Source organism: Mobula hypostoma, chromosome 18 (assembly GCF_963921235.1).
Source record: "Mobula hypostoma chromosome 18, sMobHyp1.1, whole genome shotgun sequence".
NCBI classification, from domain to species: Eukaryota; Metazoa; Chordata; class Chondrichthyes; order Myliobatiformes; family Myliobatidae; genus Mobula; species Mobula hypostoma.
In genome coordinates this window covers 9,707,227-9,726,303 of record NC_086114.1, presented here as the reverse complement: position 1 = coordinate 9,726,303, position 19,077 = coordinate 9,707,227, and the positions used below count along the sequence as shown (strand labels likewise).

At 39.0% G+C, this 19,077-nt stretch overlaps 1 protein-coding gene across 7 annotated transcripts in view; it reads right to left on the bottom strand.

Moving 5' to 3' along the window:
- The window catches only part of dlg5a (discs, large homolog 5a (Drosophila)), a 235,166-nt gene that overhangs the window by 133,197 nt on the left and 82,892 nt on the right, over positions 1–19,077 (bottom strand). For all 7 annotated transcript variants that reach the window (XM_063070421.1, XM_063070424.1, XM_063070425.1 and 4 more), the window contains exons 4-5: positions 14,079–14,253; positions 11,543–11,686 (exon numbers count right to left, since the gene is read on the bottom strand). In XM_063070421.1, the coding sequence (XP_062926491.1) occupies positions 11,543–11,686; positions 14,079–14,253 (319 nt within the window). The remainder of the gene's footprint in view (positions 1–11,542; positions 11,687–14,078; positions 14,254–19,077) is intronic.

Genomic DNA, 19,077 nt, shown 5'->3' with positions numbered 1-19,077 from the left:
AACTGGTGCAGGGGGCAGGGTTTCAAATTCTTGAATCATTGGGATCTATTTTGGGGAAGGTATGACTTGTACAAAAAAGATGGATTACACCTGAACTCAAAAGGTAGTAATATCCTAGCGGGATTGTTTAATATAGCTGTTAGGGAGGGTTTAAGCTAAGTTGGCAAGGGGAAGGAAACCAAGGTGTTAGGATCGAGGAAGAGGAAAATAGAAATAAGTCAAAAATACTGTGCAGCAAAGATGGTAAGAAGGACAGGCCGGTGAATATACAGGATAATTTGCTGCAAAATAGATATATAGCACAAGTGGCAACAGGTACCGATCTAAATGTACTGTACTTAAATGCACGCAGCATTAGAAATAAAGTGGATGACCTTGCTGCACGGCTGCAGGTTAAAAGATATGACATTGTGGCCATCACCAAGTCATGGCTAAATGATGGATGTGATTGGGAGCTGAATATCCCAGGATACACAGTGTACAGGAAAGTTAGGAAGGTAGGTAAAGGGGGTGGCGTGGCCCTGATGGTAAGTAACGATATCAAATCAATAGAAAGAAGGGACATAGGATCAGAAGAGGTAGAATCCTTATGGGTAGAATTAAGAAATGGCAAGGCTAAAATGACACTAATAGCAGTTATATACAGGTCTCCAAACAGCAGTTGGGATGTGGACTACAAGTTGCAGCTGGAAATAGAAAAAGCGTGTCAGAAGGACAATGTCAAGATAATTATGGGGGATTTTAATATGAAAGTGGATTGGGAAAGTCGGGAAGGTAATGGATCTCAGGAGAGGGAGTTTGTAGAATGCCTACAGGATGGCTTTTTGGAGCAACTTGTCCAGAAACCCACCAGGGGACCGGCTGTTTTGGATTGGGTGCTGTGTAACGAACCTGAGGCGATTGGGGAGCTGGAGGTAAAGGAATCTCTTGGAAGTAGTGATCATAATATGATTGAGTTCAGTTTCAAATTTGAAAAGGAGAAGCTGGTATCAGGTGTATCGATATTTCAGTGGAACAGGGGAAATTACAGTGGTATGAGAGAGGAACTGGTCCAAGTCAATTGGAAAAGTAAACTAAATGGAGGGACGGCAGAGCAGAATTGGATGAAATTCCTACAAGAAATAAGGAAAATGCAGGAAAAATATATTCCAAGAAAAAAGAAAATCATGAATGGAAAAATGGCACAAATGTGGCTAACGAGAGAGGTTAAGGCAAAAATAAAAGCAAAAGAAACTGCGTACAAGGAAGCAAAAATTAGTGGGAAAAATGAGGACTGGAAGACCTTTAAAAACTTACAGAAAGAAACTAAGAAAGTCATTTGGAAAGAAAAGATGAATTATGAAAGGAAGTTGGCGATTAACATAAAAAAGGATACTAAGTGTTTTTTTAAATATATGAATAGTAAAAGAGTGATAAGGGTAGATATGGGACCGATTGAAAATGATGCTGGAGTAATTATAATGGATAACAAAGAGATGGCGGAGGAACTGAATGAGTATTTTGCATCAGTCTTCACAGTGGAAGACATGAGCAATATACCTGATAGCCAGAGGTATCAGGGAATAGAATTAGGTACAGTCAAGATAACTAGAGAGAAAGTGCTTGGGAAGCTAAGTGGACTAAGAATAGATAAGTCTCCCGGCCTGGATGAGGTGCACCCAAGGGTTCTGAAGGAGGTGGCTTTGGAGATTGTGGAAGCATTGGAAATGATCTTTCAGGAATCAATAGACTCTGGCATGGTTCCGGAGGACTGGAAGGTCGCAAATGTAGTTCCGCTATTTAAGAAAGGAAGGAGGCAGCAAAAAGAAAATTACAGACCTATTAGTCTGACATCGATGGTTGGAAAGATATTGGAGTCAATCCTCAAGGACGAGGTTAAGAAATACCTCAAGGTGCAGGACAAGATAGGCGGAAGCCAGCATGGTTTCATGAAGGGAAGATCCTGCCTTACCAACTTATTGGAATTTTTTGAGGTAATCTCGAATAAGATTGACAAGGGAGAGGCTGTGGATGTTGTGTATTTGGATTTTCAAAAGGCCTTCGATAAGGTGCCGCATATGAGGCTGCTTAATAATATGAGAGCCCATGAAATTATAGGAAAGATATTGAAATGGGTGGAGCATTGGCTGATAGGCAGAAAGCAAAGGGTGGGAATAAAGGGATCCTATTCTGATTGGTTGCCAGTTACTAGTGGTGTTCTGCAGGGGTCAGTGTTGGGGCCGCTTCTTTTTACGATGTATATCGATGATTTGGATTATGGATTAAATGGTTTTGTGGCCAAGTTTGCGGATGACACCAAGATAGGTAGAGGAGCAGGAAATGTTGAAGAAACGGAAAGGTTGCAGAGAGACTTAGTCAGTTTAGGAGAGTGGGCAGAGAAATGGCAGATGAGATACAACGTTGACAAATGTATGGTTGTACATTTCGGAAGAAGAAATAATCCGGCAGATTATTATTTAGATGGGGAGAAAATTCAAAAATCAGAAGTGCAAAGGGACTTGGGGGTCCTCGTGCAGGATACCCTAAAGGTTAACCACCAAGTTGGACTGGTGGTAAGGAAATGCTATGTTGGCATTCATTTCAAGAGGAATAGTGAATAAGAGTAAGGAGGTGTTGATGAGGCTCTATGGGGCATTAATGAGACCTCATTTGGAATACTGTGTGCAGTTTTGGGCCCCCTATCTTAGAAAGGATATACTGATGTTGGAGAGAGTTCAGAGAAGATTTACGAGGATGATTCCTGGAATGCAGGGGCTAACATATGAGGAGCGTCTGTAAGCTCTTGGATTGTATTCATTAGAGTATAGAAGAATGAGAGGAGATCTCATAGAAACGTTTCGAATGTTGAAAGGGTTGGACAGAGTAGATGTGGAAAGGTTGTTTCCCTTGGTGGGTGAGTCCAGGAAGAGAGGCCATCGTCTTAGAATTAGAGGGTACCCAGTTAAAACAGAGATGAGGAGAAATTTTTTTAGCCAGAGGGTCGTGGATTTGTGGGATTCGTTGCCACATATGGCTGTGGAGGCCCGATCATTGAGGGTGTTTAAGGAGGAGATTGACAGGTATCTAATTAGTCAGGGTATCAAGGGATATGGGGAAAAAGCCGGAAATTGGAACAGATGGGTGAATAGTTTAGCTCATGGGGGAGCTGCGGAGCAGACTCGATGGGCCGAATGGCCTACTTCTGCTCCTTTGTCTTGTGATCTTGTGATCTTGTGAATTGACGAGTCTTAATGCCAGTTTCTTTGGCACTGAATATTGGATTGGAGCATTCCTTTTGAATGGAACCACAGAAGGCATTAGAATTAGCCCCACACTTGTTTTTTTCTCCCCAATTATGCTCTCAATCTAAATCTCTTCTTCTAACTTCATTTTACTTTTAATACCCAAAGTTTTTACACACTTAGCTAATGCACAATTCCTGTTCAAGATTCTCATGATCATCAATCATTAAGGATTCTTTAACTTCAAGTTACCATCAAAATTTAAATGCAAAAGGCACTTGATAACACACCAGTTGTCAGTCCCCTCTTAGTTGAACATGATTGTAAGTAGAAAATATATTTATTCTTTCATTATAAATGGATCCAAATCCTGGAACACTCTACCCAACACCACCATGAATGTGTCTTCACCAGAAGAATTTAAGGTAACAGTTCTCAAGGATAACAAATGATACACAATAGATTTTGGTCTTACCAATAATAAACATATCTTTAAAAAAAATTGCTCAAACCATTTTAGAGAGCATTTAATAGTCAAACACGCTGGGGTTTAAAAAAATGCATTGCTGTTTGCCCTGTTCACGAAGCAACTTTGTGTAGATGTTCTCTTGACAGCAAACCTTACATACAAGAGTGTCTTGACACTAATCCAGAATGTCTCGGGCTCTGTGTAAGCTGAAAGCAAATTGCAGCCTTTTAAGTAAAAATGGGGAAACAGGTTGCTTCAGTGATTAAAATCACGATCTCTGTGTTGTCTCAATATGGAAACTGCTGCCCTAATTAAACTTCAACTCTTCGGCAGATATCACAACTCACTGGTTTTCATTCCTGAAGACTTTCCATAGATAGATTAACACGTACAAAATGCTGGAGGAACTCATCAGGTCGGGAAGCATCTATGGAAAGGAATAAATAGTCAATGTTTCAGGCTGAGGCACTTCATCAGGGCCTACTGAGTTCCAGCAGCATTTCGTATGTGTTACTCTGGATTTCCAGCATCTGCAGAATAAGACTTGATGATGAACCCCTGGAATTTAACAACCTCTTCACACTCATCGTTAATGCTCTAGTATAAATAACAGCCAGTTAAGTAAGTTACCAAAGATTACCAACTGCTCCAGAACATAGTACAGCAAAGCAAAGGATTCAAGTCAGTACAGAGAAATACAACTCATTATCCAAGTCTGTTAGCTAAACTAAAGTAAGATGATGAACCCTAGTCCTGCTCTCTGTTCAGCAGCCCCTCATGGAACTGGACATGTATTTCAGATCAAGGACATATGAATATACAGGAAGATAGCAAAAAGGCTAGCAATATTATAAAGGATCCCACCCACCCTGCTCACAGACTGTTTGTCCCACTCCCATCAGAGAGAAGACAACTTAGCATCCACGCCAGGACCACTAGACTCAAAAACAGTCACTGTGACAAGAAGTAAAGCTGATCAACACCTCCAGCCACTATCGTACCATACCACACCCTCCACCACCACTACTTTATCATTTCCTGTCAGTTACCTCACACACACTCCTGTGCCTAGTGTCACTTTATGTACATATAATCAATCTATATATATTGATTATTAACTATATTATGTAATTACATTTATCGTTTTTTTTATTACTGTGTGTTAGTGCTGCATTGGATCAGGAGTAACAACTATCTCATTCTCCTTTACACTTGTATACTGGAAATGACATTAAACAATGTGGAATCAGCATTATCCACATCTGTTACATTCATAAACAACAGTTATCTGGACAAGGGAGCAATTGAATCATACTCCATTATAGAGACAGATTGCCTGGGGGAGCTGTGCCACAACAAACACTTTGCACTCAACACCAGGAAGGCTAAGGAATTGACAGTGGGCTTCAGGAAGGGGAAGTCAGCAGAACACACACCAGTCCTCATCAATGGGTCATCAGTGAAGAGAGTGAGCAGCTTCAGGTTCCCAGGTGTCAACATCTCAGATAATCTATCCATGCCCAATATATTGATGCAAACACAAAGAAAGTACACCAGTGCCTATACTTCATTCAGAATTTGAGATTTGGTATATCACCAAAGACTAGCAAATCTCTACAAATGTACCATGTAAAGGATTGTGACTGGTTGCATCACCATCTGATATGGAGTCTGCAACGCATGGAATCGTAAGAAGCTGCAGAGGGTTGTAAGCTCAGCCAGCTCCATCTTGGGCTCTAGACATCCCCCCTCCACCCAATATCGATGACATCTGTGAAAGGCTAGAAGGCAGCATCCATCATTAAGGACCCTCACCATCCAGGACATGCCCTCTTCTCAATGCTACCATCCGGGAGGAAGTATATAAACCTGAAGATGTGCACTCAACATTTTAGGAACAGCCTCTTCCCCATCACCATCAGATTTCATGAACTATAAAAACTACCTCACTATTTACTCTCTTTTTACACTCATATTTTTATACATTTCTTAATGTAACTTATAGTCATTCTTATGAATTGGACTATACTGCAGCTGCAAAATAACAAATTTCACAACATACAATATGTTAGTGATAATTAATCTGAATGAAGAGCAAAAAAGTTGAAGAAAACTGAAAAATGAAGTACATTATATTGTTGACATTTTCTCAATCCTACACAAGTTCTGAACCATTGATTCCAAAACATTTATATAGTCAAATTCTGTTATACTCAGTGAAATCCCTTAGCACAGTTGAACTCGATATGATTATAATTTATTATCAATATGCAATTAACAAGGAAAAATTTGGAATGCTGCATGGTAGACAAAGAGGAAGTAAATTAATTGGTTAGCCCTTTCAAAAATCCCATACAGTCACAATGGCCTAACTACCATGTGATAACTGTACCTATGCTGTCAAAGGGTTAAGGAAATGACATGGTTCATTATTATACTTCACTGAATAAGAACTTGCAATGGAAAAGATAACTACAGGGAGTTGAAAAATTGATTACAGGACGCCAGTTCATAGATTACTGAAAGGAAAGCAGCCTGAAAGAAATATAGATTTCTTTTTATTCTGCAACCAGCAGTGCAAAATGAAACCAGATTCATCCAATCAAAGAGCAATTTGAATTCAATATATATAGAGTGCTACACTTATCCAACCTTGCCATTGGCTGTTGTATGTCAGATTGATTAACAATTATTTTTGTAGCACAATTGTGCAGCTCACCTACTGCTGAAATGGTTCAAGACTCAAAAATAAACTCTATTCTTTATGAGCAAGGTGATTTAATGTTTTGGCACTAAGAATATGTAGTTGCAAATTAACGTGTAAAGTTACAAAAGCACAATAATTATAGCAAATAATGGGAAACTGGGACATGTTACAAAGGTCTCAAATAGATTTTGATGAGCTATATATGCAGAACCAAACAAAAGCAGGTCTCATACAGATGCATAATCATTGTAATTTTACTCTAAGTGGGCAGCATTACCATCCAGCTAAATTTGTTTACCAAAATGATCAACATCCTACCAGAATTCTGCCTCGTCAACCTACAGATCAGATCGAAGCTCTGTAGTTCTACCATATCTAAATGGACAAATGAATAGCTAACAAGAGGAGATGTCCAAGAATATCCCCATCCATAGCGACGGTGAATGCTAAAGGCAAGGCTCAAAGTCAAATTCAAAGTAAAACTTATTATCAAAGTATAGATATATTACATATACTACCTCGAGATAAGTTTACTTACAGGAAAATAAAGAAATACAATAAAATTTATTAAAAATACATAAACAAAGACTGATAAACAACCAATGTGCAAAAGAAGAGAAATAGTGCAAATAAAAATAAATAATACTGAGAACATGAGCTGCAGAGTCTTTGAAAGTAAAAGTGAGGTTGTGAAATCAGTTTCCAGTTGACTTGAGTGAAGTTATCCATGTCGGTTCAGGAGCCTGAGTAGGGCAAATACTGTTTCTGAACCTGGTGGTGTGGGACCTATGGTAGCAATGAGAAGAGAGCAGGACATGAATAGTGGGGGTCCTTGATAATGGATGCTGCACTTGTCTTTGTGTTTAAAAAATATGAAACATCATTATACTGTTGGGATAGGAGAATTAAATTCTCCAGAAAGCCTGCTTGCAATGAATAAAGACCTTTTATAGCTACAAGCTTCCATTTACTAGTCACTCAGTCACACCTGCAAAGGAAAGGGCAAATTGTCAATGTGGAAACAAAATATGCACGTAGACTAAAGATGAGAATTAAAAGCAGGTAGTGATGATATGGAATAACACAAAGATAAGTCACAGGAAAAATATAAAGGAGAAGCAAAAAGTCTAACAAAATTTTAAGTACTGTATTATACCTAACAGTTAACTACCCAGAAATCAAAAGCTCAAACATCACGACAGATTGTGAAAATAAATATGATAAATCTAGAAATTTGTTGGCTGGTACTACCAAACATTGGCATGAAAGTCACTGCATTGCTGTTAAAAGAGATCGTCCTAGTCTGGTGCCTATATTTCATACTGCTTAGTAGACTCTTAATATGTTCTGAGTAATGAGGGATGGGGAATAAAGAATGCTTTGTCTACATTGATATCCTAAAAACAAATTCAAATAATGCAAATGTGACTCTTTCAATGGATTTCTTTCACTTGCCCATCACCTAGCAATCTTGGATTGATTTCTTACACAACAACACAAAATAAGTTGCCACCTTTTTTTAAATACGCCCACTCATTTTAGTGTGGGTGTTTCTATTACCTTCCAAAGATGAATGCAAAAATTGTTCAGGGTTTAACACAAGCCAAAATCCAACACATCAGATTGCCATCACAAAACAAATTGGGTAATACTGGAATCTAAACAGAAGGGTCCAGTCTCCTCCTTTGATCGTTTTATATGCCTTAATGTACCATAAACAGAGACTTTCCATTGGTACCTGCTTTCCAAAGAGCCTTTATGCTATATTTCATTGCTCCTTATGCGTTAGTGTATTGAGCTTTTTCAAGAATTATTTCATACACTGTGCTCAATAAACCCTTCATTGATACACTGAAATATTTTTGATATTCCACAGAGATTTTTCACTAAAAGACATTACCTAACAATTCATGAATCATTTCAAAATCTATTCATTTGCTTAGTACATAAGTCTAATATTTTGCATTTAACTATTCAATTTCTGATTACTTAAAATGTGTTTAATAAATATACTAAACAGCCTGTAAGTAGATTGTACAATTGATTTTTAATTGCATAAATACAAAATGCTTTTATATTTTGTGTGATTACACTGGATGCAACAAATACTGTTTTCTCACATAGCTGGAACTACATTGATATTAAAATGATTTTGATAATAATACTGATATTACAACACCTGCTCCTTCCTTTCAGTTTCAGATCCTATTCCAATACCACCATTTCACTCATCTGCCATGTGTTCTGCTAATAAAAATCAAAAAGTACAGATGCTGGAAATCTGATGTAAAATTCTGAAAATACTCAACAGATTAGGCTTTATTTGTGAGAAGAAAAATAGAGTTAACAAGAAAGTCTGCAGATGCTGGAAATCTAGAGCAACACACAAAAAGCTCGGGAATTCAGCAGGTCAGGCAGCATCTATGGAAATGAATAAACAGTTGGCATTTCAGGCCAATACCCTTCTTCAGGACTGGAAGGGAAGGAGGAAGATGGCAGAATAAAAATGTGGGAGAGAGGAAGGAGGCTAGCTGGAAGGTGAGGAGGAAGCCACGAGGGTGAGAAAAGTAAAGGGCTGAAAAAGGAGGAATCTGAGAGGACAGGAGTGGACCGTAGGAGAAAGAGAAGGAGGAGGGGTCACACAGAAAAGTGACAGGTGAGAAGAGGTAAAAGGCCAGAATGGGGCCTTTTAACATTGCAGGCCAAAGCTCGTTGGACAAAGGGTCTTCAACTTAAAACATTCTCTTTCTGCAGATACTGCCTATCCACTAAGCATTTCCAGCAATCTTCACCATTATTACCTCAAGTTTCTCACTTGCATGTGTTATTATACAAAAATGAGTTTCAGATTGCTCCTTATTTTTAAACTACAATAGCAAGTTTCATTGAATGAGAGACACCAGGTCAATGTGCATGCTGTCACAGAAGCCACTAAAGAGGAAACTGAAGTCTAGAAGCAGATACTCCACTAGGTTTGTTGTCAATGAAGTCAATTTCTTCCTAACACCGAACTAGGCAAGGTCATGCCAGTGCACCCTTTATCACGATTGAGCTACATTTCTAACAGCTGTTTCAGCATTCCAGCTTCGTTTTTATGTTCTCCCTTCTCTCCTCTGACCTTACTCATCTACCTTTAGTTACAGTTCCTCCATTCAGCTCACCAACGAATGAAAAAAGGAACTTGCGGCCCTTTCTATGGCACACCCTAATAGCATGCGTGTCACCTGTATTTGCTTGGTCTCCATCACAGCACAGGTATTTCCTTTGTTCCCACCACCCCTGTCCTTCTTTGCAACTTCAGCCAATGTTTTTTCTTCTCAGTTTTCCAGTTTTGAGGAACTCATCACCCAGAAACATATTCTGTTGCTTTCTCTACAGTTGCTGTCTGATCTGCTGAATATCTCTAGTAGTTTTAATTTTATTCCAACCAGAAGCCTGCAGTCCAAGATTTCTCATTAAATTTACTGAGTTGCATTGCTCTGAATGTTTGTTAGCAATATCTGTACAATGGTTCTTCCAATATAGATTAGGCCTTAAAGATGGTGCATTGACTTCAACTTCTCTCCAAATATAAGCTTACAAGAGTGTTAAATCTCAAAGGTATGCAGAGTATATTTTGTCTTGAAAGCAATCACTTCCAAGAATTTTCTAATATGAAAAATTGTCTGATTGCAAAAGGACTTGCAGACCAGGAACATGAAGGTCATAACGTTCATGTTCCTACATTATGCATCTGCAGAACTGAAGCAGATCAATGAACACCAATTATTGATGTACATGCACAAAATATATCGGATAGAATTTCACAATTACCAGTGGCTGTTGTGTTTATTTACATCATGAAATTGACAGTAAATTTGAGGAATCCCCTCATACATAGTTTAACCTGGACATACCAAATTCCTCTCAATGACAAGCTGCATATTTGCAGTTCCCTCCAGCATAATTGCAGAAATCAGAAAACTGATGAAATTTTAAAGCATTCTCAAATTGTTTTTGGTGTAAAATGAACCTTATTGGATCAGACATTAGTAAGTTACTAAAAGCATACAAAGGGATAATTACTATTCTAACCCTCTGGGTAAAAAAATCTGATTTTATGTAATTCCTTTCAGCATGGTACTGTAGTGGTTAGCACATGCTTTACAGTACCAGTGATGCAGGTTCAATTCCCGCCACCCGCTGTAAGGAATTTGTATGATCTACCTGTGACCGTGAGGTTTCCTCTGGGTGCTCCGGTTTCCTCGCAGAGGCCAAAGACATACTGGTTGGTAGGTTAATTGGTCATTGTAAACTGTCCCATGATTAGGTGGGGATTAAATCCGGGGATAGCTGGGTGGCGGACTTTGAAAGGCTGGAAGGGCCTATTCCACACTGCATCTCAACAAGTAATTTTTTTAAAAAAACAACTATTTCTAAATGCAATGTATTCAGAGTAATTACTTTTGCTTGGAAATGTATGATATTCCAGCTTCTACCATAATTATCTTTGTGCTTCTGTATTTTTTTGCTAAGTAAAATGTTTGCATCAGCGAAAAATGTACTTTTTCCATCCTGATAGGTCGTTATTCGTCTCCACACCTTGTGGCGCATTGGGCGGCAACCTTTTGAGTTTCTTTAGCATTTTCTATGTTTCTCATGAGGCCAATTTGTTAGCTCGCTGTTCAATCCAGCACGGACGGAAAGAGTGCAAGGAGCCAAACAGATTCAAACTGGGACACTCGTCTCGAAGTCCAGTGCTGATGCCACTGCTATGAAATTTCTTTATTCTGGACTGGCTGTTCAGTTAAGATGGGCATTGCTGTACACCAGGAATCTAAAGCACAACCGCAAATTATACTGGAAATCACAGGTCACCAGATCTTCATGGGCAGGTTCCTTTGAGGTCAGGGGCAAATGCTGTCACTTTGCTGCTGATTGTAAAGTCTTAGCAATGTAGAACAATTTGTTTTACATTTTGACATAGAAAATAGGAGGTTAATTGACGCACTGCAGATTGCCCCAAGTGTGGAGGAGACTGGTAGAATTTGCTGTGAGCTGATCTGAATGCAGGAATTAGTACAGCTTTTGTATAAATGGTGATTGGCAGTGATTCAGTGAGCTGAAGTGGCAGCTACTATGTTTTGTGACTACAACTCTACTTACTGATAAAAATCTGCTTCTTTGACTGCCTCCTCGCATTTCTTCAGTGCTTTTGTATGCTGGTTCTGCAGAGACTGCAGATCTGACATGGCTTTCATGCACTGCATTTTCAGTCTCTCATAGTCATGGCTTGGCTTAGGGCTGGGTCTGGAGAGGCAAGGAAAAAACACGAGCAAAATTAATCCCCAACATGAGACTGAAGACATCAGAAACATGAACAGAGCATCCTGTCCTCAACTGCCTCAAAATTTAGTGAAATCTATTTCAGTATGACATTATTATACCTCAAATCCATTTCCCTGGCTCTGTTCAATACTGTTGAACAAACCTAAGAAGAATTAATCCATCTTGAAAGCTTTAAATGAACCTCTAAATGCAGCACCTTCTGTATTAACATTGTCATTTTTTAAAACCTTGGGTATGAAAATGTGCTTCATTATTAGCACACATGTTAAAATTATGTTCTAATTTCCACATTTGGCGTAATAGTTTTTCTTTGTTCTGTCAGGTTATTTTAGCATCACTAAAAATACCAAAGAGGGAACTGGCTGGGTTGTTATGCTGAGCTTTTTTAAATGAATTCTAAGTTACAGTTAAAATGGCCCATTAGTACACATTTCAATTTTGTCAACACTCAGGTCATTTATTAAGCCGAAATACTGCTGTTGAAAACAGTACCAGTTAAATAAAATGGATCCTAACACACATGGTCTCAGTTCAGATTTTACAAGAATTTTAAGATGACATTAGGTAAACAGTAAAAAAAAACTGCAGTTTAGTGCTGCATTTTAAATCATGTACTTTTCAACATGCTCATGCTGATTACTTTCCAATGTGAGTTAATGCTAAGTTTTACAATATCCATAAGCAAAATTAAAAATAGCTCTTCACAATTTAATTAACAAATACAAAAGTCTGAACCAAACTCACAAGTATTCCACTTGATAGTTTGATTTACTATGATCTGGTAGCAGAAGTAATTTAAATTTTACAAAAATTGTACTGAAACATATCAATAATTAGTTCTATGGCACAGCCATAGCGGCTGTTTAAGCCTTGAATCTTAGTGCAAAATACTTTTCTTATAAGTAAGTGCACTTCATGTGTTGATTTATTTTAATATTGGCTATCAATTGGTGTAAAATACTGCTGATATCTCTTTCAAAGGTAATTGGAATTCTGACAGGAATTTTGCATAGCACATTATCTGAGGGCAGCTTCAGATACTCATCAATGATGATTTCTGCACAAGGCAAGCTACATCCCCACTTCATCTCTGTACCTTAGAGCAGTTCAGAGCTTGGGCCTTTATATAGTCACCAGGCACAAGACAAAGAGGTTCATCATGGACAAGAGTCTAGAAGAAGCAGGCTCACCATTAGGAGGTTTAAGGGATTTGGCATGTCGCCAAAGACCAGCAAATTTCTACAGATGTAGCGCAGAGAGCATTCTGACTGGTTGCATCACCATCTGATAGGAGGGACCACCACACAGGATCAGAAAAAGCTACAGAGGATTGCAAACTCAGCCAGTTCCATCATGGGCAATACACATAAAACGCTGGAGGAACCAAGCAGGCCAGGCACATCTACAGAACAAGGTACAGTTGACGTTTCAGGCTGAAACCCTTCAGCAGGACTGTGGATTTCCAACATCTGCATATTTTCTCTTGTCCATCATGGGCCCATTCAAAGGACCCTCACTGTCCAGGACATGACTGCTTTTCATTACTACCAACAGGGTGGAAGTACAGAAGCCTGTAAACACACCCTCAGTGTTTTAGGAACAGCTTCTTCTCCATCATCAGATTTTTAAACAGACCGTGTACCCATAAACACTATCTCATATATTGCTTCTGCACTACTTATTTTTTTATATTCGCATTTCTTATTGTAATTTATAATAATATTTTTTTTATTGCACTGCACTGCTGATGCAAAACAAATTTCACAACACAAGTCAGTGATAATAAACGTAATTCTGAAGTGAAGAAACACAAATAGGCATCTGTTAGTCTCATGAGACCATGGATTTGCACCTTGGAAGGTTTCCAGGGTGCAGGCCTAGGCAAGGTTTATGGAAGACTGGCAGTTGCCCAAGCTGCAAGTCTCCCCTCTCTACGCCATCGATGTTGTCCAAGGGAAGGACACTAGGGCCGATACAGCTTGGCACCAGTGTCATCGCAGAGCAATGTGTGGTTAAGTGCCTTGCTCAAGGACACAACAGTTGAGGCTCGAACTCGCGACATTCAGATCACTAGACTGATGTCTTAACCACTTGGCCACACGCCACAGTGCTCTCAGAAGAAACACAAAGTTCTCAGAAAATTTAAGCACATTACGACATAACAGCCACCATGTAAGTAGAATTTACTATTGTTGAGTCAGTGATAAACTTGGAGAAAGTTAGAGAATCGGGAACAGAAGAGGTCAGAGTGCATTGAATAAAACTTTGAAAATGACAATCTTACAGGTGACTCGTTCAAAGCTTTAAAGAGCAGTTTTATAAGACCACTGTAGTGTCAGAGTATGACTTATACCTGCAATCGTCAAACGTAGAGCCAGGGGAAGAAAGTGCTAATTGTTTGCGTAACTCATCCCGCTCACGAGTGACTTGCCGAAGTTGGTACACAATGGCTTCTAACTTCTCACTCATCTGCCTGGTGTCCATGTGTGTTGGTGGAGGAGAAGCTGCCTTCCCAGAGGTGCCTGTACCTGGTCAGGGAAGTAAAGTAACAGATGATTGCTAGAAATTAAATTAATTGAAATAAAAGCAAGTGATTTAGAACACAGACCCTTTGGCAAGTAATATCCGTGCTGCACAAATAAAATATTTGTGAAATATTATCAGTCATATTTTAAGCTAAGCCTAGTGGGAATTCGACATGTGACTAAAATCAGCTTCAGGATTTATTTACTTATTACAGTACAGGAAGTCTCCATTTAACTCAGCAAGTCCATGCTTGCTCCTGGCAGAGACTGTTGTAAGTCACATTTTCCAATAGCCTTTCAACTTGTTCTTTCTCACATGCCCATTAACTTCTTCTGAATCTTTTGTTAATTACCTACACTAAGGGGTAATTTACAACGGGCTTAGCAGCATGTCCTTGAGATGAGAGAAGAAACCAGAGATGCTAGTGGAAACTCATGCAGTAACCAACTCCATGCATCCAGTTCTCAAGGTCAGGGTTGAACATGGGTCCTCAAAGCTTTGAGGGAGTGCACTACTGCTGCTCACTTAGCTGTCAACATCCTGCACAGTTCCATATTTTAGTTTTAACATGTTCATCCGACCCATTGAGAAAGCTGCCCACTAGAAATCGCACAGAAAAAAAATCTCCCTTAAAGATGCCTTAGGAATGATGCTGAGGCCTTTTCAATCAAGATCAAGACCAAAGGCCCAGTTAAGTAATTCAATTTTCTTTTGTCTATGATCCAATGGAATGATCCTCTATGTCCACAAAGTTAAGCCCCCCAGTTTCTGGTGCTCCATTACCAATTCCCCAACTCCTTTCACTCCCCTCCTCCAATGATCTAAAGGCCCTACGAACTTTGACTATTTTTACAATAGCTGGCATTGAAGCTGAACTGCATAATCGCAGACAATATGACAATCTGGACAGTATTGAAAAGCCCTAGGCTTTGAACTATTTGATTCCTGGCTCCAGGTTAAAAATAGAACTTCTTTTACCAAATGTTTCATGGATGTATGTGAAGTATAAGAATTTCAGGTTGTATACTGTATACATTCTCTGATATTAGATTGAACCATTTGAAATACTCCAGTATCTAGTCCACTGTGTTGTGGATTTACAAGCACAGGTAATTGATAATGGCAGTTTTACATACTTTCCATTACATTAAGATCAGAAATTATGCTCTGGTGTGCTGGTTGTTAAACAAGTTTGCAGCACAAAACACTGCAGCTGGAAAAGCTATTGTATTACAACTCCAGCAAGCCCGGCTCAATCTAGTGTTGTCTATGTGGAGTTTGTATAGTGCCTCCCCCCCCACCTCCCACATGCATGGGTTCATTAGTTTCCTCTCGCATGACAAAGATGTACAGGGTGGATAGGTTAATTAGTCACTCTAAACTGCCCCCAGTGGAAACAAAATACAAATATGGAGAGAATAGGTTACAAGGCAAATCAGTGGGAAAGTGCGATGACTCCATGCTAGAGCTGCTGAGGTGAATTGAAACTAGTTTGGCAGGAAGGTGGGAACCAAGGTGATAGATTAGAGGATGGAGCAGTTGGTGTAAAGGTACATACAGAGAGACTGAGCGAGGATAGCCAGTGGATAGGGTGGGTTGGATGAAATGTGTCTATTATCAGGAACAAGGCTGATGAACTTAACAGCATGGATCACTTCATGGAACTATGACATTATTGCATAACAGAGAAATGACTGTCACAAGGGCAGGAATGGCTGCTGGATATTCCAGACTTTTGATATTTCAAAAGGGACAGGAAGAGTGCGTTTAAGAGGTGGGGGAGTGGCATTACTAATCACAACTACAGAAAGGCAGGACATCATGGAGGGATCGTCTACTGAGTCAGTGTGGGTAGAAGTCAAAAGCAGAAAGGGAGCAATCACTCTTTTGGAAGTGTTCTATAAACCACCACCACCCCCCACCCCCGCCCTCCAACCACAGCAAGAGAGATACTGAGGAACACATCAATCAGCAGAAAGATGCAAAAATAACAGGGTTTGAGCACAACTTCAACTTCCCTAATACTGATTGGCACCTTCTTTAGTGCAAATAGTGTAGATCCGGCAAAACCTGAAGGTACAATACAGGGTTAATGGCAGCATTCCTAGCAGTGTGAAGGAAAGGAGGGATGTTGGGGGGTCTATGGCTCTAAATCCCTCAAAGTTGCAGTGCAATTTGATTGGGTGGTTAAGAAGGTGTATGGTGTGTTGGCCTTCATTAGTCAGGGGATTGAGTCAACAGCCACGAGGTAGTGCTCCAGCTCTGTAAAACCCTGGTTAGATACACTCAAAGTACTGTCTTCAGTTTTGTCCCCTCATTATAGGATGAGGAAGCTTTACAGAGGGTGCAAAGGAGATTTACCAGGATACTGCCAGGAGCAGAGACCATGCCTTATGAAGATAGGTTGAGCGAGCTAGGACTTTTCTCTTTAGAGCAAAGGAGGATGAGAGGTGACTTGATAAAGATGTATAAGATAACAAGAGACACAGATAGAGTGGACAACCAGAGACATTTTCCCAGGGTGGAAACAACCAATACAAGGGACCATAACTTTAAGGTGATTGGAGGAAAGTATAGGTGGGAACATCAGAGGCAGTATTTTTTTTAAATGGAAAGTGGTGGTTATGTGGAACGCTCTGCCAGGGTTGGTGGTAGAGGCAGATACATTAGGGGTATTTAAGAGACACACTAGACAGGCACATGGATGAAAGAAAAATAGAGGGCTATGTGGGAGGCAGAGGTTAAAATTGATATTATTGTAGGTTAAGGAACTGGTACAACGCCGTAAGCTGAAGAGCCTGTACTGTGCTGTACTTTTCTGTGGTCCATATTCTCTAAGCTGGCATAAATTCCATGGGCCGAATGGCCTATTTCTATGTGGTAAGGAAAAATAGAATAAATAGATGCACAATTGCTGTTCTTCAAGATTATTAACCAATTATCAACAGAAACTTTTAATCTTGGATATTGATAAGCTGAGTAATGTACTTAGACCAAACAAAATTATGATATCTAAATTTCACCTTCTGGGGAACATACTATGTTTAGTACTTTTGTTAAATAATTATTTATTTGTAATCTGGGCATAACACACCTTTGAAAATAAAGGGAAAAGAAACAAACTATTCATGTATTTTAAATTAATATGCATTATATTTTTAAATTGGTGTTTTAGCCTCTTGGCAACACAGACTACTGAGCAAAAGTCAGTTTGCTTAAAGTCTCTGCTAACATAGCTTGATGTTCAATACCCCCGCATCAAGACATCAGCACACAATCCAAGTGAACGACCCTCCTCAAACAACAAATACGTTAATTGCTGATTAATCTTATTGCTGCTTCTGGGAACTTGTTGGCACAAAATGAATCCCACAGTTGCCAGAGCAACAGTTTCTGCACGCAAAGATTTATTTACTTACAGTGTGAGACATGATATGGCACTGCACAAATACCAGATCTACTTAAATGCAAAAGAAATCTACCCTTTTTTTATTTCATAAGTTACTCATATATCCATATATACACAATATTATTATTTGCAGTTGTGGAAACAAGATATTAATATAAACAATCATTTTGTTCCAAAACTTCTTAATGTTAGAATAGAAGCCTTTTGTTAAATCCTTAAAAAATCAAGGAAACCACAATAAGGTTGATCCCATCACACAATAATCCCTGAATACTTTGCATACAATTTGTCAGTTTCAAAGATGAAAAAAGTGTTAGAAAACAAAAGGCACTGTAAAACCATGTAATGCTAACTCTTCCCTTCTCAGTAAAACAACTTATAACATACATGTACATTTCCTTATGAAACTTATGTAGACCCCTTATGTATTTTTCTGTATTTTTCCCCAAAATGATTTCAATGAATCTGCACATTTCCTTCAACCACAGCTACTTGCAGCCTACTCCTGCTCCTATTTCTTATGTTCTATGTAGAACAAAACAACCACTGTAAATGAACATCTATTTATTACAATGTTAAAGTGGTAAACTCATTAGAAACTTTAAGTTACTATATAAAAAAATGATACAAATCTCTTGCTATTAATGTTTGCCAGCATCAAAGTACTGAAATTTAAATACAAAAATATAAGTTTCTTTTAAAAATCATTCCAATCTACAAACTGCAGAGTTATCTGGCATTGAGTTTGAAAAGACTGATTCACATGTATTTAATTTTCACTTTATGCTCTTAAACATTCTGTGGCATGCTCATTACAGCATATTCACCTTCCATAAAACAAAAACACAACCTTACAGCTCAGACAACATACACAATGCTGGTGGAACGCAGCAGGCCAGGCAGCATCCATAGGAAGAAGCACGGTCGACGTTTCGGGCCGAGACCCTTTGTCGACTGTGCTTCTTCCTATGGATGCTGCCTGGCCTGCTGCGTTCCACCAGCATTTTGTGTGTGTTGCTTGAATTTCCAGCATCTGCAGATTTCCTCGTCTTAGAGCTCAGAGTACTGTTGGTGCCAATAAAAAGCTATTCCCCATAATTTTATCATAATAATAGCTTGGGTTGAAAACATATTCTCCCAGCCTCTTCCTTCAGACGTGGTTGTCATGAAGACTAATACCTTCTTTTACAGATTCAGTGATTCAATATAAACCTCGCAGTATTTAGTTCCAAATTACTTGATCAAAACTATAGTTTTATTTTTTAATTTATTGACTTGCAGCATGGAATAGGCCCTTCTACCCCTCGAGCCACGCCACCCCACAATCCCCAATTTATTTTGAGCCTAATCATAGGACAATTTACGATGACTAATTAACCTACCATAAGTCTTTGGACTGTAGGAGGAAACTGGAACA